This window comes from Corvus hawaiiensis, chromosome 30, assembly GCF_020740725.1.
Source record: "Corvus hawaiiensis isolate bCorHaw1 chromosome 30, bCorHaw1.pri.cur, whole genome shotgun sequence".
Lineage (NCBI taxonomy): Eukaryota > Metazoa > Chordata > Aves > Passeriformes > Corvidae > Corvus > Corvus hawaiiensis.
Window position 1 is genome coordinate 14,474,826 of NC_063242.1, and position 18,596 is coordinate 14,493,421.

Below are 18,596 nucleotides of genomic sequence, written 5' to 3' on the forward strand. Positions count from 1 at the left end.
TGCTGAGAATCATTAACAAAACTGGAAAATTAATTATAATATATCTGTACTTTTTCAGGTTCCCTACCACTGTGTCCTTTTTTGGGGGAGGGGATAGTGGAGTTTGTTGTTGGTTTGGGGTTTGATTGGTTTTTGGTTTTGTGGGTGTTTTGGGTATTATCCATGGGGAATTTCTTTATTATTTAAATCTTCATTGTTTCCTGTGCAGTGGGTTTTTGTTTTCTGGGGGGAGGGGGAAGGGGGTTTGTTGGATGGGATTTGGGGTTGTATTTTTCATTTGTTTTTTGGGGTTGTATTTTTTGGTTGTTCAGGATTTTTTTTATTATTTGTCTTCTTGAAGATCTACTCTTAAACCTTAAGTTTGTTATTGAGCAGACTGCTTCCAACAGCCAAGGATCATCTGTACAGAAGCATGAACTCGTGGATCTTGGAAAGTCATGGAAGTTGTAGCCCAGCAGAATTAATCAAATAACAAAAATTGAGATAGAGAATTGTTGAGGAGAACAAATAGTAGGAGGAAGGAGGAGCAAATGCACAGCATAGCCAGATAGGAAAGGGAAAGAAATACAATGCTTATCAGTCAAATTTCTGGAAATGAAATGTCTGTTCACTGTACATGATTTCTTTCCTTTCAGGTTGTTAAAATTCTCAGCTGAGCTCTCAAATTTACCTGCTTCTATTATTTGGACAGGTTCTTCCTCTTTTGGTTGTGGGGAATAGGCCTGTCAGTTTGGTTATCTGTGATGTAACTGGTTTCACCCTGCTTTGTCATTTCTTGTAACTTTTTTTTTTAAACTTGGCACTCTTATGTATACAGCTGGCTGATTCTTTCCAGACAAGAGCCTCTGCTCTTGATTTCCTTAGTGGGCTTATGACCCTTTCATTTCCTAGTAGCAGGCATTTTATGTTTTACAGGACAGCCAGATTTATATATAAAATTTTTTTTTCACCTTGGACCCTTTCCACTAGGTTCGCCAAGCAGCTTTTCAGTCTCTGGGGCCTTTCATATCAACTTTTGCTAATCCATCTAGCAGTGGCCAGTACTTTAAAGAAGAAGATGGTAAAAACCCAGAAGATTGTGGTTCTGCACAGGAAAACAGGTAAATTTGCTAAATCTACAAGTTATTTTTGCCTCCTTGTTCTTCTTCTGCGTGAGCTGCAGGTTTGGAAAACTTAACTTTCCTGGATAAATTGAATATTTGGTAAATGGAAAGATCTGGATCTTCTCATGTTCATAGACCAGAATTAGGATATATATTCTGTGGTGAGATGACTGACTTGATAGACAAGGGATAGACAGTGTATACCATGTACCTGGATTTCATGGAGGCTTTTGACATGGTCTCCTGTAAGATCCTTGTGGAGAAGCTGCTGAAGTTTGGGCTGGATGAGGAGATGGTGAGGTGGACTGAGGGCTGCCTGTCTGGCTGGGCCCACGGGTGCTGGTCAGCGGCGTGTAGTTGAAGGTTAGTAACTGGTTGTGTACACGAAGCATCAATATTGGGACCAGTCCTGTTTAACATTCTCAATAGTGATCTGAATGGTGGAGCAGGTGGTAGCCTCAGCAGGTCTGCTGATAACACAAGACAGGGAGGAGTGGCTGATTCACCCACGGGGTCATGCTGCCATCCAGAGGGAGATGCGGACACATTGGAAAGAGTCCAGTGAAGGGCCACAAACTGACAGACTAGAGCATCTCTCCTGTGAGGAGAGTCTGAGAGAGCTGGGACTTCAGCCTGGAGGACAGGGCTCAGGAGGGTCTTAACAGTGTTCATAAATACCTGAGGGGAGAGTGTAAAGAGGCTGGGGCTGGCCTCTTTTCAGTAATGCCCACTGACAGGACAAGAGTTAATGGCCACAAGCTGAAACACAGGAGGTCCCCTCTGAACATCAAAAGCCTTTTTTTTCTCACTGTGAGGATGACTGGCAAAGGTTGTCTGTGAGGACTGTGGAGTATCCATCCTCTGAAATACTCAAAACCTGTCTGGACACAAGTACTGAGCAGCTGGTTTTGCGTGTCCCTGTTGGAACAAGGAGGTTGGCCCAGGTGGCTTCTAGAGGTCCCTTCCAACCTTGACCCTTCTGTGATTCTATGATTTCTGTTTTGTTATGTTGTAAGTAAATTTACTTTGATAAATAACAAGCTGATAGCATGTGTGTGAATTTTCAAGAGCGTAACAAGTTTATTTTGGTTTTTAAACGTCCATTTGCTTTGGCACTCAACAGTGAACAAGTCAGGACCACAGAAGATGTCACAACAGATGAAGAGCCCAACAGGACAGAGAATCTGGCTTCATATAGTGATGATAGTGATGATTTTGCAACAAAACTTGAAAATGTCATGGAAGATCAAAATACAGTGTCAAATAACTCCAAGAGGGAAAGTGATTTCCAGACTGAGTCATCCTTTCATTGCACTTTGCCTTCAGAATCTTGTGGGGAAATGGCGGATGAGAATGAGCAGAGTTCTCATTGCTGTACAACAGATCTTCAGGAGGCTGGGCTGAATTCACAGGAAACCTCTCTTTCAGAGCAGGAATTATACAACTCTTTCCATTTCTGGAGGACTCCACTTCCTGAAATAGATATTGACTTTGAGCTTCAGCAGACTTCTGATATAAAACTCGATAGAGAAATTCAGGAACTCACTATGCCAGTGTCTCCAAGCATTCCTATGGCAACAAGGAAAGAATTAGAAGAAATGATAGAAAATTTGGAACCCCATATAGATGATCCAGATGTTAAAGGTATGGTAAAGATACTGAAGCATTTTTAGTGTTTGGAGATACACATATGTTGCTTCAGCAATTTGGGCTTTAACCTCTTAGTTGTTGTAAAAGTCAGAAGTACTGTTTTCTCCTGGTCCTCAAAGAGATTGAGGAAAATTGATGGTGAACAAAAAGGGAATTTGCATTTGTGTAAAGATGTTTAAAAGGAGTATGATTCCTTTTATAAACTGAATGCACATGCAGTTGAAGTATAAAGTTCTGACTGCCTGTTTTGACATTATAATTAAATAGATAGTTCAAAGGCATAAGCTGTTGATAAGCAAGTTTATTTCTAATTAGCGCACATGCAAAATAAGGCAGATTAAGAGGGTTTTTTTTTAATTATCAGTGTGAATAATGGTTTTCTTTTTATGCATTATCCATTTGATTTTGGATTAAATAGTCTCCATTTTTTTCTGCAAGGGCTTTGTTATTGTAGTCACATGTTGACAGCTTTAATTTGACAAGTTTGTTGGATGAGGCTGATAATTGATCCAAGCTGAGTTCTTGAAGTGAACACACATTCTGCCATTTTAAAAGCTCTTGAAGACGGGAGAAGGGTTTCATAAGTGTGACAGGGTGGTGGAGCAGCAGTTCAGAGACACCTCCTGTGCTAAAAGGACATGGCTCTACACATACTTACTGGAAATAGGTTTTTCTTTGTATTCATGTGCTGAATAAATTCTAAGGCCCATCAAGCTTGAGTGTCACAGTCAAAAAGTCTCGAGGTACCACTAAGGAAGAAGCCATATTATTTTAGAGCTGTAGAATCTCTAGGGGGGAAAGTATGCCTCTATACTAGAAAAAGTAGGAGGAAAAGAAGAGGCAAGTTGGGGAAAAACATTTTAGAGTAAACTGATATGCTTTCAGCTTTTTTTTATTGTTAGTAGGTTGATATGCTCATAATTTTACTTAAATCCATTTTGTACTTTTATTTAATCAATTGTGGAGTCAGCAGACAAAACTTTGCTGCTTTAGGAGTGCTTTGGGCACTAAGGAAAGAGGTAAGAAAGAAACATCACCCTTGCTCATGACTTCAGTCTTCACATAACCCGTCTCTGAAGCCAGCTGCAAAAGCTTGCACTGCTGTTCAGGTTTACTTTGTAAAACTGTTCTGTCTGTAGTTACAGAACATACCTTAACACACAGATTACAGTGATTTATGTAAGCATGTAGTTGTACATCCAGAGTTGTCCTGTGTTATGGGGTTGTTTATCATGTGTGTTCATGTCTTATTTCAGAGCAGGTTTTTGGAATTCTGTTTGTTTGTTTGTTTGTAGTTCTCTTGACTGGATGTCAGGAGGTTTTCTGTGCAGTTGTTGACCAATATTTGTACATTTCAGTAGAAGAAACTTTTACTAGGTTGTCAACACCATGGGTTCCCCCACTTAGAGGAAAGATTTGAATTATGGTTAGCAATGCCAGTTATTCTAATTAAAGGTGGCAGTGGGTGGTCTTGATTACTCAGTCACCTTTGTATTCTGTGCAGTACCTGTGACTTGGTTGAGGCTGTGTAGTGAAGCCCCATAAAGCACTCCTCCTAAATCTTCTACTCTTTTTCCTCTTGCCTGTGCTCTCATTATTCAGTCTAAATACTTGAGAAGCTGGAATTTAACAACATGCCTGTTTCAATTTAGTAACATTGCAAATTTAATTTTGCACAAAGTGCAAATAGTATTAATTTTGCGTGCTTGTCTCAAGCACTGTGGCACACGTAGAAGTGGTAGGCATCCAGACTTTAGTCTCTGAGTAGCTGACTTAATGCCTGTGTTTTGAACCTTACACTTCCTAAATTGTGACAAAAGGTAGGCTTGCTCTGGGGGTGATCCAGAATACCAGAGCCCTGACTGCCTCTTTGCTCATGGCAATCCCATCTAAAACTATTGTTGCAAACTGATGGTATAAATATTCAGTCAAAAGCTTATCTTAATTTGTTTTCATAGAAATTTTATGACACTACTTCATTTCACAGATAATTTTGTCTCCAGTATACATGGCTTGCAACTGTATGCCAAACAGCCCTGGTCCCAAGTGATCCATAGGGTCTTTCCCTCCCTGCACTTCCCCCTCTCTGCGAAGCTGGCCATTATGGTTTTGACTCCTGTACTGTGAGTAGGCTCTGCTTTGACAGCAATGACTGAGCAAGCTAGGAGGTTTTTTTTCCTCTCTTTATTTCTTTTTAAATCCCTGTGATCTTTTTCTTGCACTTATTTTCTTCATTGGCTTGCTGGCACCTAAGTCCTGGACTCCTGCTTCCATGCTGTGCTCCTGTCTTTATTGCTGCATTCCCAGCCAAGGGATGGGAGTGGAAGATGCTGTGCTCTTTGTGGTGGGTAAGTGGAGGCCTGCCATGCTGGAGAGCTTCCATAGGTACACATCTTCTGGCTTCTGTAGCAAATTGGCCAAGCATCCTGAAGGCATGACAAGATGGAGTGATGAAGCGTGGTTTGGGAATGAGACTGTGGTGTGTGATGTTTTGCATGTGTCAATAAGATTAAGTTGTTCAGATGACCTTTACTCTGGCTGTACCTTGCTCTCTCCATGCTTGACTGCAAATTCAGCAGCCTTCCCTTGACATGGGTTTTTGGTTGTTTAGTTTTTTCTTTTTTTGAAAATATTTTGTTAACTTACGAGAAGAAGAAAATGAATTCCTGTTGTGTGGAACCATAATGGCACAGGGTTTTGGAAGTTTCTTAAGATCACACTGAATTTTTATTATTTGACTCTGCAGAATATCTAGTGATGGTAATAAGGTGCTGTTCTTCACTGTTCAGTCAGAAGAGATGGATGATTTCCATTTTGCTAGTTGGTTTCAGAGCCAGTCCCTGACAGCTAAGGCAGATGTGCAGATTTGGTGCTGAAGTTCAGCCAGAGATGATTCTTTCTAAGTCAGAAAAGTATGGTTTTGTTGGGGTTTTTTTGGTGTGGTGGTTGTTGTTGTTGTCGTTCCTTCCTCCCACTACACCCTCTGCTTTGTGCTTTATGTTCATCCGTAGCAGCTGCTATACCTTTGTACCCCTATCCCCTCCCTTCCACATGTATTTCCCCTCCTATTTCCTTTTTTATTTTCATTTCTCTTCCTTTCTGGGTTTGGCATTCCTCTACTTCACATGTCTCACTTCACCCTTCTGTTTTGTGTGAGTTGCTTCTCCCCTCACCTGCTTGCATCATTATAGCAGAAGTATTGAGAACAGAATAACTCAATTTTTATCTGAGGAGTCCCTCAGTGTACCATGCCAATGGGAAGAGTCAAAGGAAAGGCATCACCAGGTCATGCAGCCCAGAGTACAGCATGTTCAGTGCATATCCCCATCTTCCAGATGTCTTGGATGCCAAGCACTGTGGGGTTGCTGTTTACATGCACACTGGTCATGGTTATGTGGTTTTGGTTTGGTGTTTTGTGTTGGGCTTTTTCTTGGGGGGAGGGCAGGTGGTATTGGTTTGTTTGGGAGTTTCTGCAGTGTACCTCATTAGAGCAGTTTCTGTTTCAAGCCTTATATCCTTGCTTCAAGGCATGGAGACTGATGAGGTCTCCAGCAAATACAATTCTTTAACAGTAATGAGTAACCATCGTAGAATATTTTTTCCCTAGTCTCATTCTCAAAATAGGATGAACTGCTTTACCTGGATCTCACTCTTTACCTTGGGGCTTTCCTTCCAGAACTAGCTTTTTGCCAGAGTGATAAATCTGAGTAATAGGTGGTTGAGCAGTCAGCAACCGAGATAAAGACAGCCGGTCTTCTCACAGGCAAACTGCTGGCTAGCTATGCAAAGTTAAGCACTGGTGTTGTAATCCCTGTTAAAAGGACCTTTCTAATCCACTGGCCAGACATTGGAAGGTCTCAGACTGGGAGATGGGAAGCTGCACATTCCTCTGAAGCATGGCAGCTTTTTTAAAATTATCACAGGGTCTTTATTCAGGTCACGTTTTTCCAGTTCCCTGAGGCTACTGCTGTCTTCACTTCCTTCAGAGTTTGTTTTTTTTTTCCTCAGATGTTTTTATTTATTTTTCTTTCCATGGACACTTTCTTCAACTGGCTTTATTTCCTTACGTTCTGCATAGGGTTAAATCCTGTAAGGTCAGCTTTCCTTAATAGTATTTGGGGGAATAGAGGAAGCCTGACTTGCAGGTTACTGAGGCTAACTGTGGCTTATGCCAGTTACAAGCTGCTTTGCCGGAAGGGGACCTAATAGGGATAAACCAGCCCAAATGTGGGGTCAATTGATCCCATTCCCTTATAAGAACTATGTTTGTAAGTTAGGTTACTGGCACAGCCTGCAATATAAGTCTAAAATAGTGTTAATGGAACAGTAGATGTGGAGTTAGTGGAGAAGAAACTCTGTTTTTATGTTTCAGTTACTTAATCTCTGTACCCATTAATGCAGCCCATACCTTTTGCCTCTTGAGTAAGAAGTGAGGGTACGGAAGGCAGATCCTTTAGAAAAAAAGAAAGGAAAAAGAGGGGGAAAACCCAAGAGAAACATCAGTGTCTTTTAGTGAAACATCAGGAGAAACAGAAAACAACCATAAGGCTTATTGAAAGGACAGAAACTCCTGAGAACCAGGAAATTCAGTAAGACCAGATAAAATGTGGTTTAGAATTTATAGATTGTACCAGTTATTTTAGGATGCAGGTACAGTGGCCAAGAGTAAATAGTTTCTTGTTCAAAAATACATCTCAACCTGAAGCAAAAGTTGAAGAAAGAGTTAATTAGTGGTCTAAGATCCAGTGGACATTGACTTTATCTGAGGAACACAGTACCTGAGTTCTGTGCTATGTGCAAGACGGACCTTTAAGCTCCAGTTTTTCATGATGGTAGTTGTGAAAGCTGGTTAGCCAGCAGATGCCCTTCTGGTTTCCTATCCATACCTTGCTTCCTAAGAGCTCTGAAGCATTTCTCTGTCAATCATGAAAGGGGAGCCTTTACTTGAATTTGAAATGATTTTCTGGAAACCATTGCCTGTCCCATGTCAGTAGGACATCTTTGTGAGAGATGAGGAGCAGCAGCAATGCTTGGCTCTTCTTTTAGCTAGGACCTTAGGATGTTTATGGACTTCAGGTCATTCACCTTTCAGTGAACGGCAGCACTGAAGTCATGAGTAAGCACTGAAAGAAGGCACTTGCCAATCAGTCAAATCCTTGGGAGTTTGGTTTCTCTTGTCCTTCACCCTCACTTCTTGAGGGTGTAGGATTGACAAGAAGCTGAGGAAATGCACATTTTTGTCATGTTTCTTCTAGGGCAGATAGAGGAAATGAGGATAGGTGTTGTCTCCATCATGTTAAGCCCCTAAACACAGATGGTCCAGGTGTGCAGGCTGACAGTGGGGCATGGGGTGGGGACTATGTCTTGGAAGATTCACACTTAACCACTGAAGATACTCTTGTTACTAGAAGTAATCTTTGGAGCTCTGTGTGGATTTTTCAGTAAATACATAAACAGTGTTGAAGCAGTATGTGTTTACTGAGTCAGGGCAAACTTTACTGAGTTTTAAGTGAAGGTGAGAGGAGTGCACATTTTTCATGAAGCTGTCCTTCATGGAAGAGGTCTTCAAGAAAAAGGTCTCTTTAATGTGCAGCAGAATATAATTCTTTTTCATTTTCTCGTTTGATTTCTCTAAATGAAAATAAAGGCAGGCATTTCTTGCCCTAGCATAGCCACCTATTTTGCCTGGTTTTGGGGATGATTTATTTAATATTTAAGTTTTGGGGAAATTTATTAACCTTGATCTTTTTTATTCTCTTTAGTTATTGTATCAGAAATTTGACACAGAGAGATAGCATTGCATGTTGTAAAGAATTGTCTTTATTCCTGCTCATCGGACTCTACTGACAAACCAGTGAACCCATGGTGTGTTTTCTGGTTTTTGCTAGATTTTGCTAAGGTTTTAATCTAAGATTTTGCTGAGTTAACAATTTTTGGTTCTTGTAATATTTCATATCTGTTTTTTCTATCTATAAAAGGGGTCCAACTTTGTTTAGTTCTTGTTAACAACCATATGCAGAAAGCTAGAGGGAGAAGTTCAGAATTCCGTAGCTTAGTATGGCAGTATGGGATTAAAAACAAGCATATGGTTTGTTGTGTAATTTCACAGTGAACATTTAAGAAACCTTGGAAAAGACAAAATCTATGAGGAACAGATCTTCTGGATGGCTGGGTAAATTTAATGAGTGAGGAGATTATTCCTCCTTACCTTCTTGGAAAGAAGTGGAGGAGGAGAGTGGAAGGATAGATTAATCTGTACTGAATTCTGTGTCACTTGCAGCTGAGATTATCTCTGATGCCTGATCTCAGGTCAGGCTATATCCAGGGAACATTGCTCAACAAAACTTTTTCTAATTGGCAGTAAACAGAGGGATGCAAAGCAGAGCAGCCTCAGAACTGCTGGATGTTTTCCAAAAGAGTGGATAGCAGTATGAAGTGCTAATGCCTTCTTTAGATGAATAAGAGAACATCAAACATTACAACCTTCTTGTTTTGAGGATCCAAGAAGGCTGAAGTATTGGGTCTGGCATCTTTCTATACAGATCTTGCTTTAGAGTTGCTAATAAATATAAGAATTTAATGAACATATTTAGAGGGAGGAACAACATCTCAGAACTGAAATCCTTTGTGTGTTACTAAACCTGTTCTCAATCTTTATTTGAATTACTTTGTCCATCTTTCTCTTAGTTCCACCTCCCACAAATGGCCCAGTCTGTAAGTTAATATTCGTGGGCTGTTCTGCTCCAAAAAATCTATTTGCACCATTAATATTTACTAAAATTCTTAAAGAACCAATCCTGCCATAACCCGCAGTCTCCTTATTCCTCCTGGGTTTTGGGCTTTGTTTATTTTAGCTTTAAGGATGAATTTCACTGGACTGGGGTTTGGTTGAGTACCCTAGGAAAAGAGTGGGGTGTTAATCTAGCACTTTAATTGTCCCTCGTTTGGGATTTACCAACAGCTAATGATCTGTTTTGTACCTCTTCTGCAGTTCCTCCGCCATCTTTCAGTTAATTAGTCACTGTCTAAAAGTTTTGTTGCAGTTTAGTCTCTCATGTTTCTCTTTCATGTACTGCAGCACAAGTGGAGGTGTTGTCTGCTGCACTCAGAGCATCCAGTTTGGATCCTCAAGAAGAGACAATGGCCAATGTTGGCAAGGGAACAGATTCACAGACTGAACTAACCATCAATGACCAACAAAGTTTTAAACCTATATTGGGTGATATTGTGCCTTTAATTGGTGACACTGTTGAGGTAAGAAGCGAGTTTTGTACTTAATTTTTTTTCCATTAGGATTTCCAGGGCTCCAGTAGCAGAGCTGTAATTTGCATTGATGTGAGGATTGCAGCCAAATGCTTTCTACTTTCGGCTGGTGTGGCATTCCCTTTTGTTGGATGGTATTGAAGTGCTAGCTACTAAAATAAAATTATTTGTGTTGAGTGCCTTTGTTTTTGCCAGTTCTGTGCTTGTCCATGTAAATTCTTGAAACTGTTTCTGTTAAAATCTCCATTGTGACTGTTGAATTTGCAGATGTTTTAATGCTACCACAGTTTATTACCGTGAAATTGCCTTGCTTAAAACAGACCCCTGCTGACAATAAGTGAATCTTTTTCTCCAGTGCCCCTCCCTGAACCTGGAGAATGAAGTACATTGTTCCCTTTGCTCCCTGTTGAATTGATTTATAGTAGTTCACTAGTCTGCATCAGAGAAGTTCAGGACCTGCAATCGAGATGTTCTGTGGTCTGCTGGAAGTTATTCTAGCAATCAGTAACATCTTGAAGTTTTTTGCACTTACTTCTTTAGCTCCCCTCCCTCCCCACTCCCTGCCCAGCCATAGTTGTGGCATTTGGTACTCTTTTCTGTTCTTTGCTGTGTGGCAGGCCAAACCCACTACATTCACTGCATAGAATGCTACAAGCTGTGGTGGTATTAAATGCTGTTGCTGTTGCAGAAAGCAATGGTTCAAAAACAGGCTCCATAAAACCAGAGAAGTGATTTGTTGAATCATACTGCTGAAATGGTGTTTTCCAGATGAAATTTTGACAAACGTCTTTGAAATGTCTAGCAGTTAATATCAGTTCAGTGCAAACATTTTCATCCTTCTTGAATTAGAGCAGTGTTTCTTGATGACATTTAATTAACTTTCTGTCTAAGCTGTTGGACTACCATCTAGACCAAAAACATACGAGGAGTTCAGGAATGTGACATTTACTTGGATACTGCTGATTATACACAGCCATAATTTAACTCTAGAAATGTGGTTTGTTTCAAAAACACCAGCCTGCCCCCAATTCCTTTATGTCAGGCTCAGTATGCTTTTTTAATCATAGGATCTGTTGTAGTCACATCTTTCTAATGCTAACCTAAAATGACAGTGTACATTTATCTTCTGTTCTTAAGAATTTTGGGGGTGGTGAGGGTGTTTGTTCAGACGGACCTGTCCTGCATTTTATGTTTCTGTGTACAGAGCATAGTGCTGAGAGAAAGTTTAAGAACCAGTCATATTGCTGGTATATGTTGATTTTGCATGTTTTGGTTTTATGCTTTGAAAGGATGCTCCTAATCTGTCAGTTCTGTGTTTGTTACTGGCACTGAATCAAGGCCTTATTTTACAAGTGAGCAGATATTATAGAGGTGACCTAGAATGCTGGGAATCAAGCTGTGATCTGTTGAGCAAGTAGAGTGTTGCCCTTAGCAGTGAAGAGACCTCTGATTTTCTCAGGTGATTGTTCAGGTTTTTTAGTTAAGTGGGGGTTTTGTTGTTGAGATGATTTTTTTCTTTTTGTCTTTGCTTGGGTTTTTTAAGTCTCAGCATAGCAGTGTGGCAGTAGGGTACTGGACACTTGAGAGAAATCAAGCTCCAGCATTTTATGTTTGAATGTAGCCTGCACAGTTCTGGACACGTACCACTAAAAACCACAGTTGGCTTGTCCTTTGGCAGCTGTATTGGCTCGTGAAGGAGTTAATGCTGCATATTAAAGAGAGATTCTCTATTCAAATGAAAATAAGTGGTGTAATAGAGTGAACCAGTAAGATTTTGGGACATGATGAAGCTTGTTTGTTGCGGGTAGCTGTTTGTTTTCTCAAGAGGGACTGTTTTTATTTTCTTTAGGTTTCAGGTTTGATAAGAGGATGGGCATGGGAGTCTTTTTATTTGGAGGTAGAAGGAGAAAGGAAACTGGGCTAAAACCTTCCCACTCCTGTCTGGCACAAGTACCTCTCTCTAAGAATAGGATGGATGCCAGGAGGAGATGGACCCCTGACACTGGCCCCTTCTTTGTTTGGGCCAGCTGCCCTGTCAGGAAACACCAGCACTGCTTGTCCTGGTGTGCAGCCCTTGACACAGAGCAGAGATCTTTGGAGCACAGCCCCGGAGCTCTTGTTACACAGCCGAGGGAAGCTTCACCTTCAAGATCTGTAAGGCCATGACAAAGATTTTGCATTTGGTACACAAGCTTTTAGGCTAAACTCTGCTGAATTTTCATGTCCTGGCTCTCTGCAATGCTCAGTTTGGTGTGTACATGGAAGAACTACAGATGGAACTACATCTTCAGGGATAGAGATACTGCATAACCTAAATACTGACTGATGGCTGTCATTATTCTGTACTGAAGCTCTTCCTCTCTGGAATGCATATTTGACTTTAAAAGTGGCTGGGTAAAAATGTTCCCATCTGTGACGCCCTCCATTATATTCCATTGTTTGACTTGGTTCAATCCGTAAAGTATGATTTTTTTAGGCTTTGGCTTTTGGAAAAGGGGTCGCAGGTAATCCTTTCCTTTTTATTGTAACAATGCATGACTAACCTGTGGTCCCATGCAGACTGGCAACTCAAGGAGAGCACCATGGCTAGGGTGTACTGGCTGCCTCATAATTGCTTGATTTGCAGGAGGTCAAAGCTGGTGACTCTGGCAGTGCTGAAAATAATCTCTCTTTCAGGGAGGAAAAAACCAAACAAAAGGCTAAAAAAGAGTGAAGGATGAATTGACTGTCAAACTAAAAATCCTGCAGAGAGAGTTTTCAGAGCCTCCGAAGGTTTTATAGTTGGAGCTGTATGCTGCTGGACACACTTAGTTAGGGACTTGCTTGCCAAATCTGTTCTTTCTTTGGCTCTTTAATACCTTCTTGCTGCTGCTTCTAAGCCTGACAGGTGACATGGACTGCTGTGCCAGAGATATGCAGTTGCCTCACAGTTCTGCCTGTTCTTTATCACCTGTAATTATACCTGAGCAGCTAAAATTACAGCCCGGTGCTTATATGAAAGCAGCTCATGGAGGAGGAAAAAGCAACTGTCTGAAGTCAGACCAAGCAAGCCAGATTGTATCCTGGAGGCTTTTTTTGGAAGAAGTTTGTAGTTTGCTGGAAAATTCTCGTTGTCAAAACAATCTGAACAGCTGGTGGAAGTAGGCATGTTCTCCTTGCTTGTGTTGACCGTGAGAGCTCACCCTGCAGCATATGTTAATATATAGATACCTTGGCTCAAATCTAGCAAAAATGCCTTTGTCCTGTTCCACCACACTGCAGCCTGATCTACTTTTTATATATTCAGAGCATACTGCTTGAAATTCATGGTTTGTTATGCAAAATCCATTGTATTTGGGGAGCTCCACTTGTAACGAAAGTCTCGGTGCTGCATCCCCCCAGCAGCACAGTTTATTGCAGCCCATCTCACCTCTGCCACTGTTCTCAAACAGAGTCTCAGCCCTTATCCTCAAGGCCCAGATGTGTAGCCAGGGTGCTAGAATGATTGCTAAAAATTATTTTAATAGGACTGCTGAGAGGAGTGATGACTGTTTTCAGCAGCTGTGGCCAAGTAGGACTCAGTTTTATAAGGTGAAGCTTATGCATAGAGAAGATTATAGAATAATCATCTCTAGGAAGGGTGCAACAGCATGAGTCTCATCAGGTTCTACTCTTCAGTGTGAGGGTGGCTTTGTTTTGACCTTTTTCTAGCACAAATCCAAAGCAGCAAATCCAGCAAAATCAGCTACAGGTGTTTTCTCATTTTCCATTCAGGGGAGAAGTAATGTGACCCACATGTTACTTATATTTTCCTTAATGCAATCTCAAAGGTACTCTTCTCCTGTGATTTTCATTCCATAAGAACCAAAATGGAGCGCAGAGTAAGAGGAGCTTCTGTTTCAAATTGAAAGCAGATTTATCTTGCATACCTTTTGATTTTGGGCTGCAGCAAAATTGTATTTGATATTAGAACATGGTATTCCTTTAATCTAAGAAATAGACTCCGAGGTGAGGACAGCACTTCTTGATGCTGGCATTTCTTCTGTGTTTAATCTTAGAGTGTGTTTTGTGTGACCTTTTATTTTCTTTTTTTCACAGAGTATGGATTCTAGACTTCACTATATTCATAATGATTCAGATTTGAGTACCAACAGTAGTTTCAGCCCTGAAGAAGAAAGAAAATCCAAAGTACAGGTAAATGACAGTGACTTCTGGTTTTCTTATATGTATCAGATAAGTGAAATTTTTTTTATGTGTGTGGGGATTTCCTTTATCCCCTTTTTCATTCAGTCATTTCTGACATGATATAATTTCTATTAAATACCTCTTAATTAAGTAGGTTTAAAATATTCCTTGTTTCCAGAGATAATGGGTTCATTTAGCAGTTGCTTCTGTTACATTTATGCATGAGAGATGACAATATTTTTTTGACATGAGATAACAGTTGTTAAAGATCTTCAGGCTCTGTTTCATTTGGTTTAGTTTTCTATGGGGAAAGCATGCCGTAATGGGAATTAGGTTATTGAGGAAACAGGATTTTTTTTTTATTGCATGTTTAGAGAGGAACCACCCCCACTCCTTGATAGCTTTTTGCAGAACAGTTGTGAAAGTGTTTCATTAAACTGGAACTGCCTCTGGTATTTTTTCTAAAAGGAATCAAACGTTTCAGAATAGTTCTGTAATTCCATAGTTTAGTATTACATTGGCACCATGCATCAGTGTGATTCCTTGAGTGGGAACCTCAATCCCTCTCTTGTTCTTGTCAGTGGAGCTGTTCGGCAGCTGTGTTAGGAAAATGCTCTTGTGTGCCCCTTAATAGAGTCAGTCCCTGACACAGCTGAAACAAAGGCAGTAGTGAAGTCAACACAAAGAGGTTTTCACAAAATTTTGGTTCAGATGCTTTAGTTTCTCAGTGAACAGAAGGATTGGCCTTCACAGGAGAGCTCTTTGTCTCTGGAGAAGCCTTTTCCTCCCTGTTGGCTATTCAGGGAGTTTGGAAGCAATATTGAACACACTGTACTCTGCTCCCTCCCCTTCCCTGCCTCCCCAAGGCATTTTAATTTAGTTCTCTTCTCTCCACCTTCCCAAGATTTTGAGAGAATTAGGAAAGGTTTTTTTGAGAAAGTTTCATCATTTGCTGTTCTGCCTATCTTTATGGATGACATAAAATGGCCAGTTTGCCCAAGGCATGACCTGAATGTTTGCAGAAAGGTAGAATGCAGTCTTGCCATTTCCTGGGCTCCCTAAGAAGACTGGTCCGCTTGCTCCTCTATTATGTTGGTCTGTATATTTTCAAATAGCCCACAGTCATGTTTTTGTTTCTTTGGAATCTTTTGGTGGAACTTAGGAGATACAAAATCCTTGTGCTCTTACTAAGACGCTGTAATTAAATAGTATTCTGTAGTTGCAGGGGAAAAAAGTGGGGTATTTTCCCTTACAGAGTGCCCTGGAATTATAGTGAGCCTTATGAGGAGTAATTGAAAATGGTGTGGATGCTCTGCCCTTCTCTTGCTGCAGGATGTTGTACCTCAAGCCTTGCTGGATCAGTATTTATCCATGACTGATCCGTCCCGCGCACAAACAGTGGACACTGAGATTGCCAAGCACTGCGCCTACAGCCTGCCCGGCGTGGCACTGACCTTGGGCAGGCAGAACTGGCACTGTTTGAAAGACACCTACGAGACTCTGGCATCTGACATGCAGGTGAGCCCAAGCAGTGAGCAGTCTGAAATTCTGTGATGTGACAAATACTAATGGCAACCTCTGTGGTGATTTCTCTTGTTTACTGGATGTTGGGCTGCTCTGCTTTTTACACAGAGCTTTCCATTGCTGGTGTTACTCCATAAGGACTTAAAGTGCAATTGTTGTCTCAGAGGAAGTGGGGGGGGGGGGGGGGTATGGTGCTCAGGTAGTAAGGAAATGGGCTGGTTAGAGTGGGAGATGGGTCTCCAGTAGGAAAATGAGGAGAAGTCTCTGATTTCCTCTGCTTGCTTGAGATCTTACGGCAGTGTCTGGGAGTCTTGTAGGTCTGAGAATCTGGGCTGTGCTGCTGTGTGAGCAGACATGCCCCTGCAGGCTTGTCTGGAGCTCAGTGAGTCAGCCTCACACCAGGCCTTGGTGCCACATCGAGTTAGTCATACAGGAATAACATCGCTATCACCACGCAGCAGCACTGCTGCTTTAAAAACAAATACTGGAAATAGCAGCATTTTCCTTGTTGTCAGGTGGTAAGGAGGTGGCTTTCTGTGTTTTGCTGTTGGTTTACAGTTGTTTCCCAGTCCTCCTTTCTTTCCTTTTTTGGAGATGCTCTTTTTATTTTTTTAAAAATCTTCAGACTGCTTCACCTCTCTTGAACTTGCTGCTTGCTCTGTCAGAGCAGCAGTTCTCAGTGATACATAGTGAGTAATTTTATACATGGCTATTGCTCATGTTTTCCAGACTCCCTTGCAGCCATTAAAAACAGCCAGCTAATAAATTCAAAACATAAGTAAAAACAAATTACCCTGTGTTCAGAAGTGTCCAAAATTTATCACTAGTCTAATCTGAATTAAGATTGGATCACCAACCAGGGCAAAAGAACAGTGCCCATGCTAACTGGAAAGTGCTGGCTAAAGAATAGATACTATTTTATTTTTAAAAGACTTACTTGAAATAATTACTTGAATTAAACAATGTGCCCTCAGTTTAGGGTGTCTGAGAGCTCCACTGGTCCTTGGGCTGCTGGGCATTAAGTGTGGAAGAAACTTCACCTATTACAGAAGCTAAAATATCCCAGCTGAAATACTGTGGGATATATAGCTTACTCATTGAATTTTAAAAACAGAATGAGAGAATAGTAGCATGAACCTAATTAATGCTAAAGAATTTAAAGCAAAAAGTACTGTGTGCATGAGCACTGATGTCAGGAATACTATTTTCCTTCCTGACACCTGGAAAACTAAAATATTTTGATGACTTGTATTTGAATAGTTCCTTGATATTCAGGGGGAAGAAATGATACCTTGTCGTTTGTCTTCTCTTCCAGTTTCCTTTTCTTTTTTTTTTCATTTTAAATTTCCAGTGTAATTTTCAGTTGTTACACGAGACACTGTTACAGATGTTTGTAAGTAGTGGAATTTGCTGGGAGTCCAGCTTGGATACCGACCCTCAAGTTCAACTGGAGCACTTCAGATCAGTAACTTTGATTTATTTATGTTGCAGTGGAAGGTTCGGCGGACACTGGCATTTTCTATACATGAACTTGCTGTCATCCTTGGAGACCAGCTTACAGCTGGAGATTTAGTTCCTGTCTTCAATGGCTTTTTGAAGGACCTAGATGAAGTGAGGATAGGTGTGCTTAAGCACTTGCACGACTTCCTGAAGGTGTGTCTGTGTTCAGCTCTGATCAAGTGTAGTTACAGATTTTGCTTCATTTCTTTGTATGCACCTGCTTTTTACATAACCCCCATGGAACTCTGTGGGAATCTCTGCAGATGCCTGTTGAATACTAGAATATATGTTGCAGGAGATCTGTGTTGCTAATACTTCTTTTTCTCTGAAGAGCTTTGTTCATGTTTATTCAGCATCGAGATGGCAGTGAATGATTTTTTTTTTTTTTTTTTTTTTGATGGCTCTAATCTGCCTACATAACTTAATTGTCAAATTTCTGTAGAAGTTTCTTTGTAGCTGCTGTTTCTAGCTGCTGTTTCTGGAACTGAAAGACACAAATCCTAAAACTGCCTTTACTGTTTACGCTTCCTTTCCTAGAGTAAAAGGAGAGACTCAGTCACATTTTCCTTTCAGTAGTGCCTCGTGGTTTTACAGCTTTAAGCATTACGGGGTTTAGCCCAGGAAAGCAACACTGTTGCTAAAGATTTAAGTATTTTTAAATAAAAGAGAGTGTTTGGTTAGTTGTATTTAAAGCTCTTATTCTGTCTGGTAATTGTAGCCTGTAGTTCTTTGTGTAAGTTTGTATTTACTGTTACAGCTTCTTCATGTTGACAAAAGACGAGAGTATCTTTATCAGCTTCAGGAATTCCTGGTGACTGATAACAGCAGGAACTGGCGTTTCCGTGCTGAGCTGGCTGAGTATGTGGTTTTCTGAATTATTATTTTTATTGTTATGGATATTTAAAAATGTGAAAATCATGTAATAGATGTTTTATAGTGATATTCTTAATTTAATTTTTGATTAATAGATGGCCCTTATCCTCCTCCACATGTTGTCCTTGCTTAAAAGTTCCCAGGAGCTGTATTGTCATTATTGTGAATAAGTGGCATCTTAATATTTGCAAGTGACCCATAGTCAAGCTGATGGCACTGAAAAATAGAAGATTTTGCTTCCCAGTAACTTCATTATGGCCATACTTCATATTTGAAAAGTGTTGGTATATAAATGATGATACTCAGTTAAGCTGCCTTTTTTCTTATTGTGATGTACTCTCTTTGGTTCTTCTTCCATCTTGTAGGCAGCTGATCTTGCTTCTAGACCTGTACAGTGCCAGGGACATCTACGACTACCTGCGCCCTATTGCTTTCAGCCTCTGTGCAGACAAAGTGTCCTCTGTCCGCTGGATTTCCTACAAGCTGGTAAAGCAATCTAAAGAAATGGCGGGTGTCAGA

The 18,596-nt window shown here is 40.7% G+C and overlaps 1 protein-coding gene across 12 annotated transcripts in view; it reads left to right on the top strand.

Annotated features, from left to right (window-relative positions):
* The window catches only part of PPP4R1 (protein phosphatase 4 regulatory subunit 1), a 65,523-nt gene that overhangs the window by 42,892 nt on the left and 4,035 nt on the right, over positions 1 to 18,596 (top strand). For all 12 annotated transcript variants that reach the window (XM_048289246.1, XM_048289254.1, XM_048289249.1 and 9 more), the window contains 8 exons: positions 970 to 1,100; positions 2,227 to 2,747; positions 9,832 to 10,007; positions 14,094 to 14,189; positions 15,513 to 15,698; positions 17,196 to 17,357; positions 17,962 to 18,062; positions 18,443 to 18,563. In XM_048289246.1, the coding sequence (XP_048145203.1) occupies positions 970 to 1,100; positions 2,227 to 2,747; positions 9,832 to 10,007; positions 14,094 to 14,189; positions 15,513 to 15,698; positions 17,196 to 17,357; positions 17,962 to 18,062; positions 18,443 to 18,563 (1,494 nt within the window). The remainder of the gene's footprint in view (positions 1 to 969; positions 1,101 to 2,226; positions 2,748 to 9,831; positions 10,008 to 14,093; positions 14,190 to 15,512; positions 15,699 to 17,195; positions 17,358 to 17,961; positions 18,063 to 18,442; positions 18,564 to 18,596) is intronic.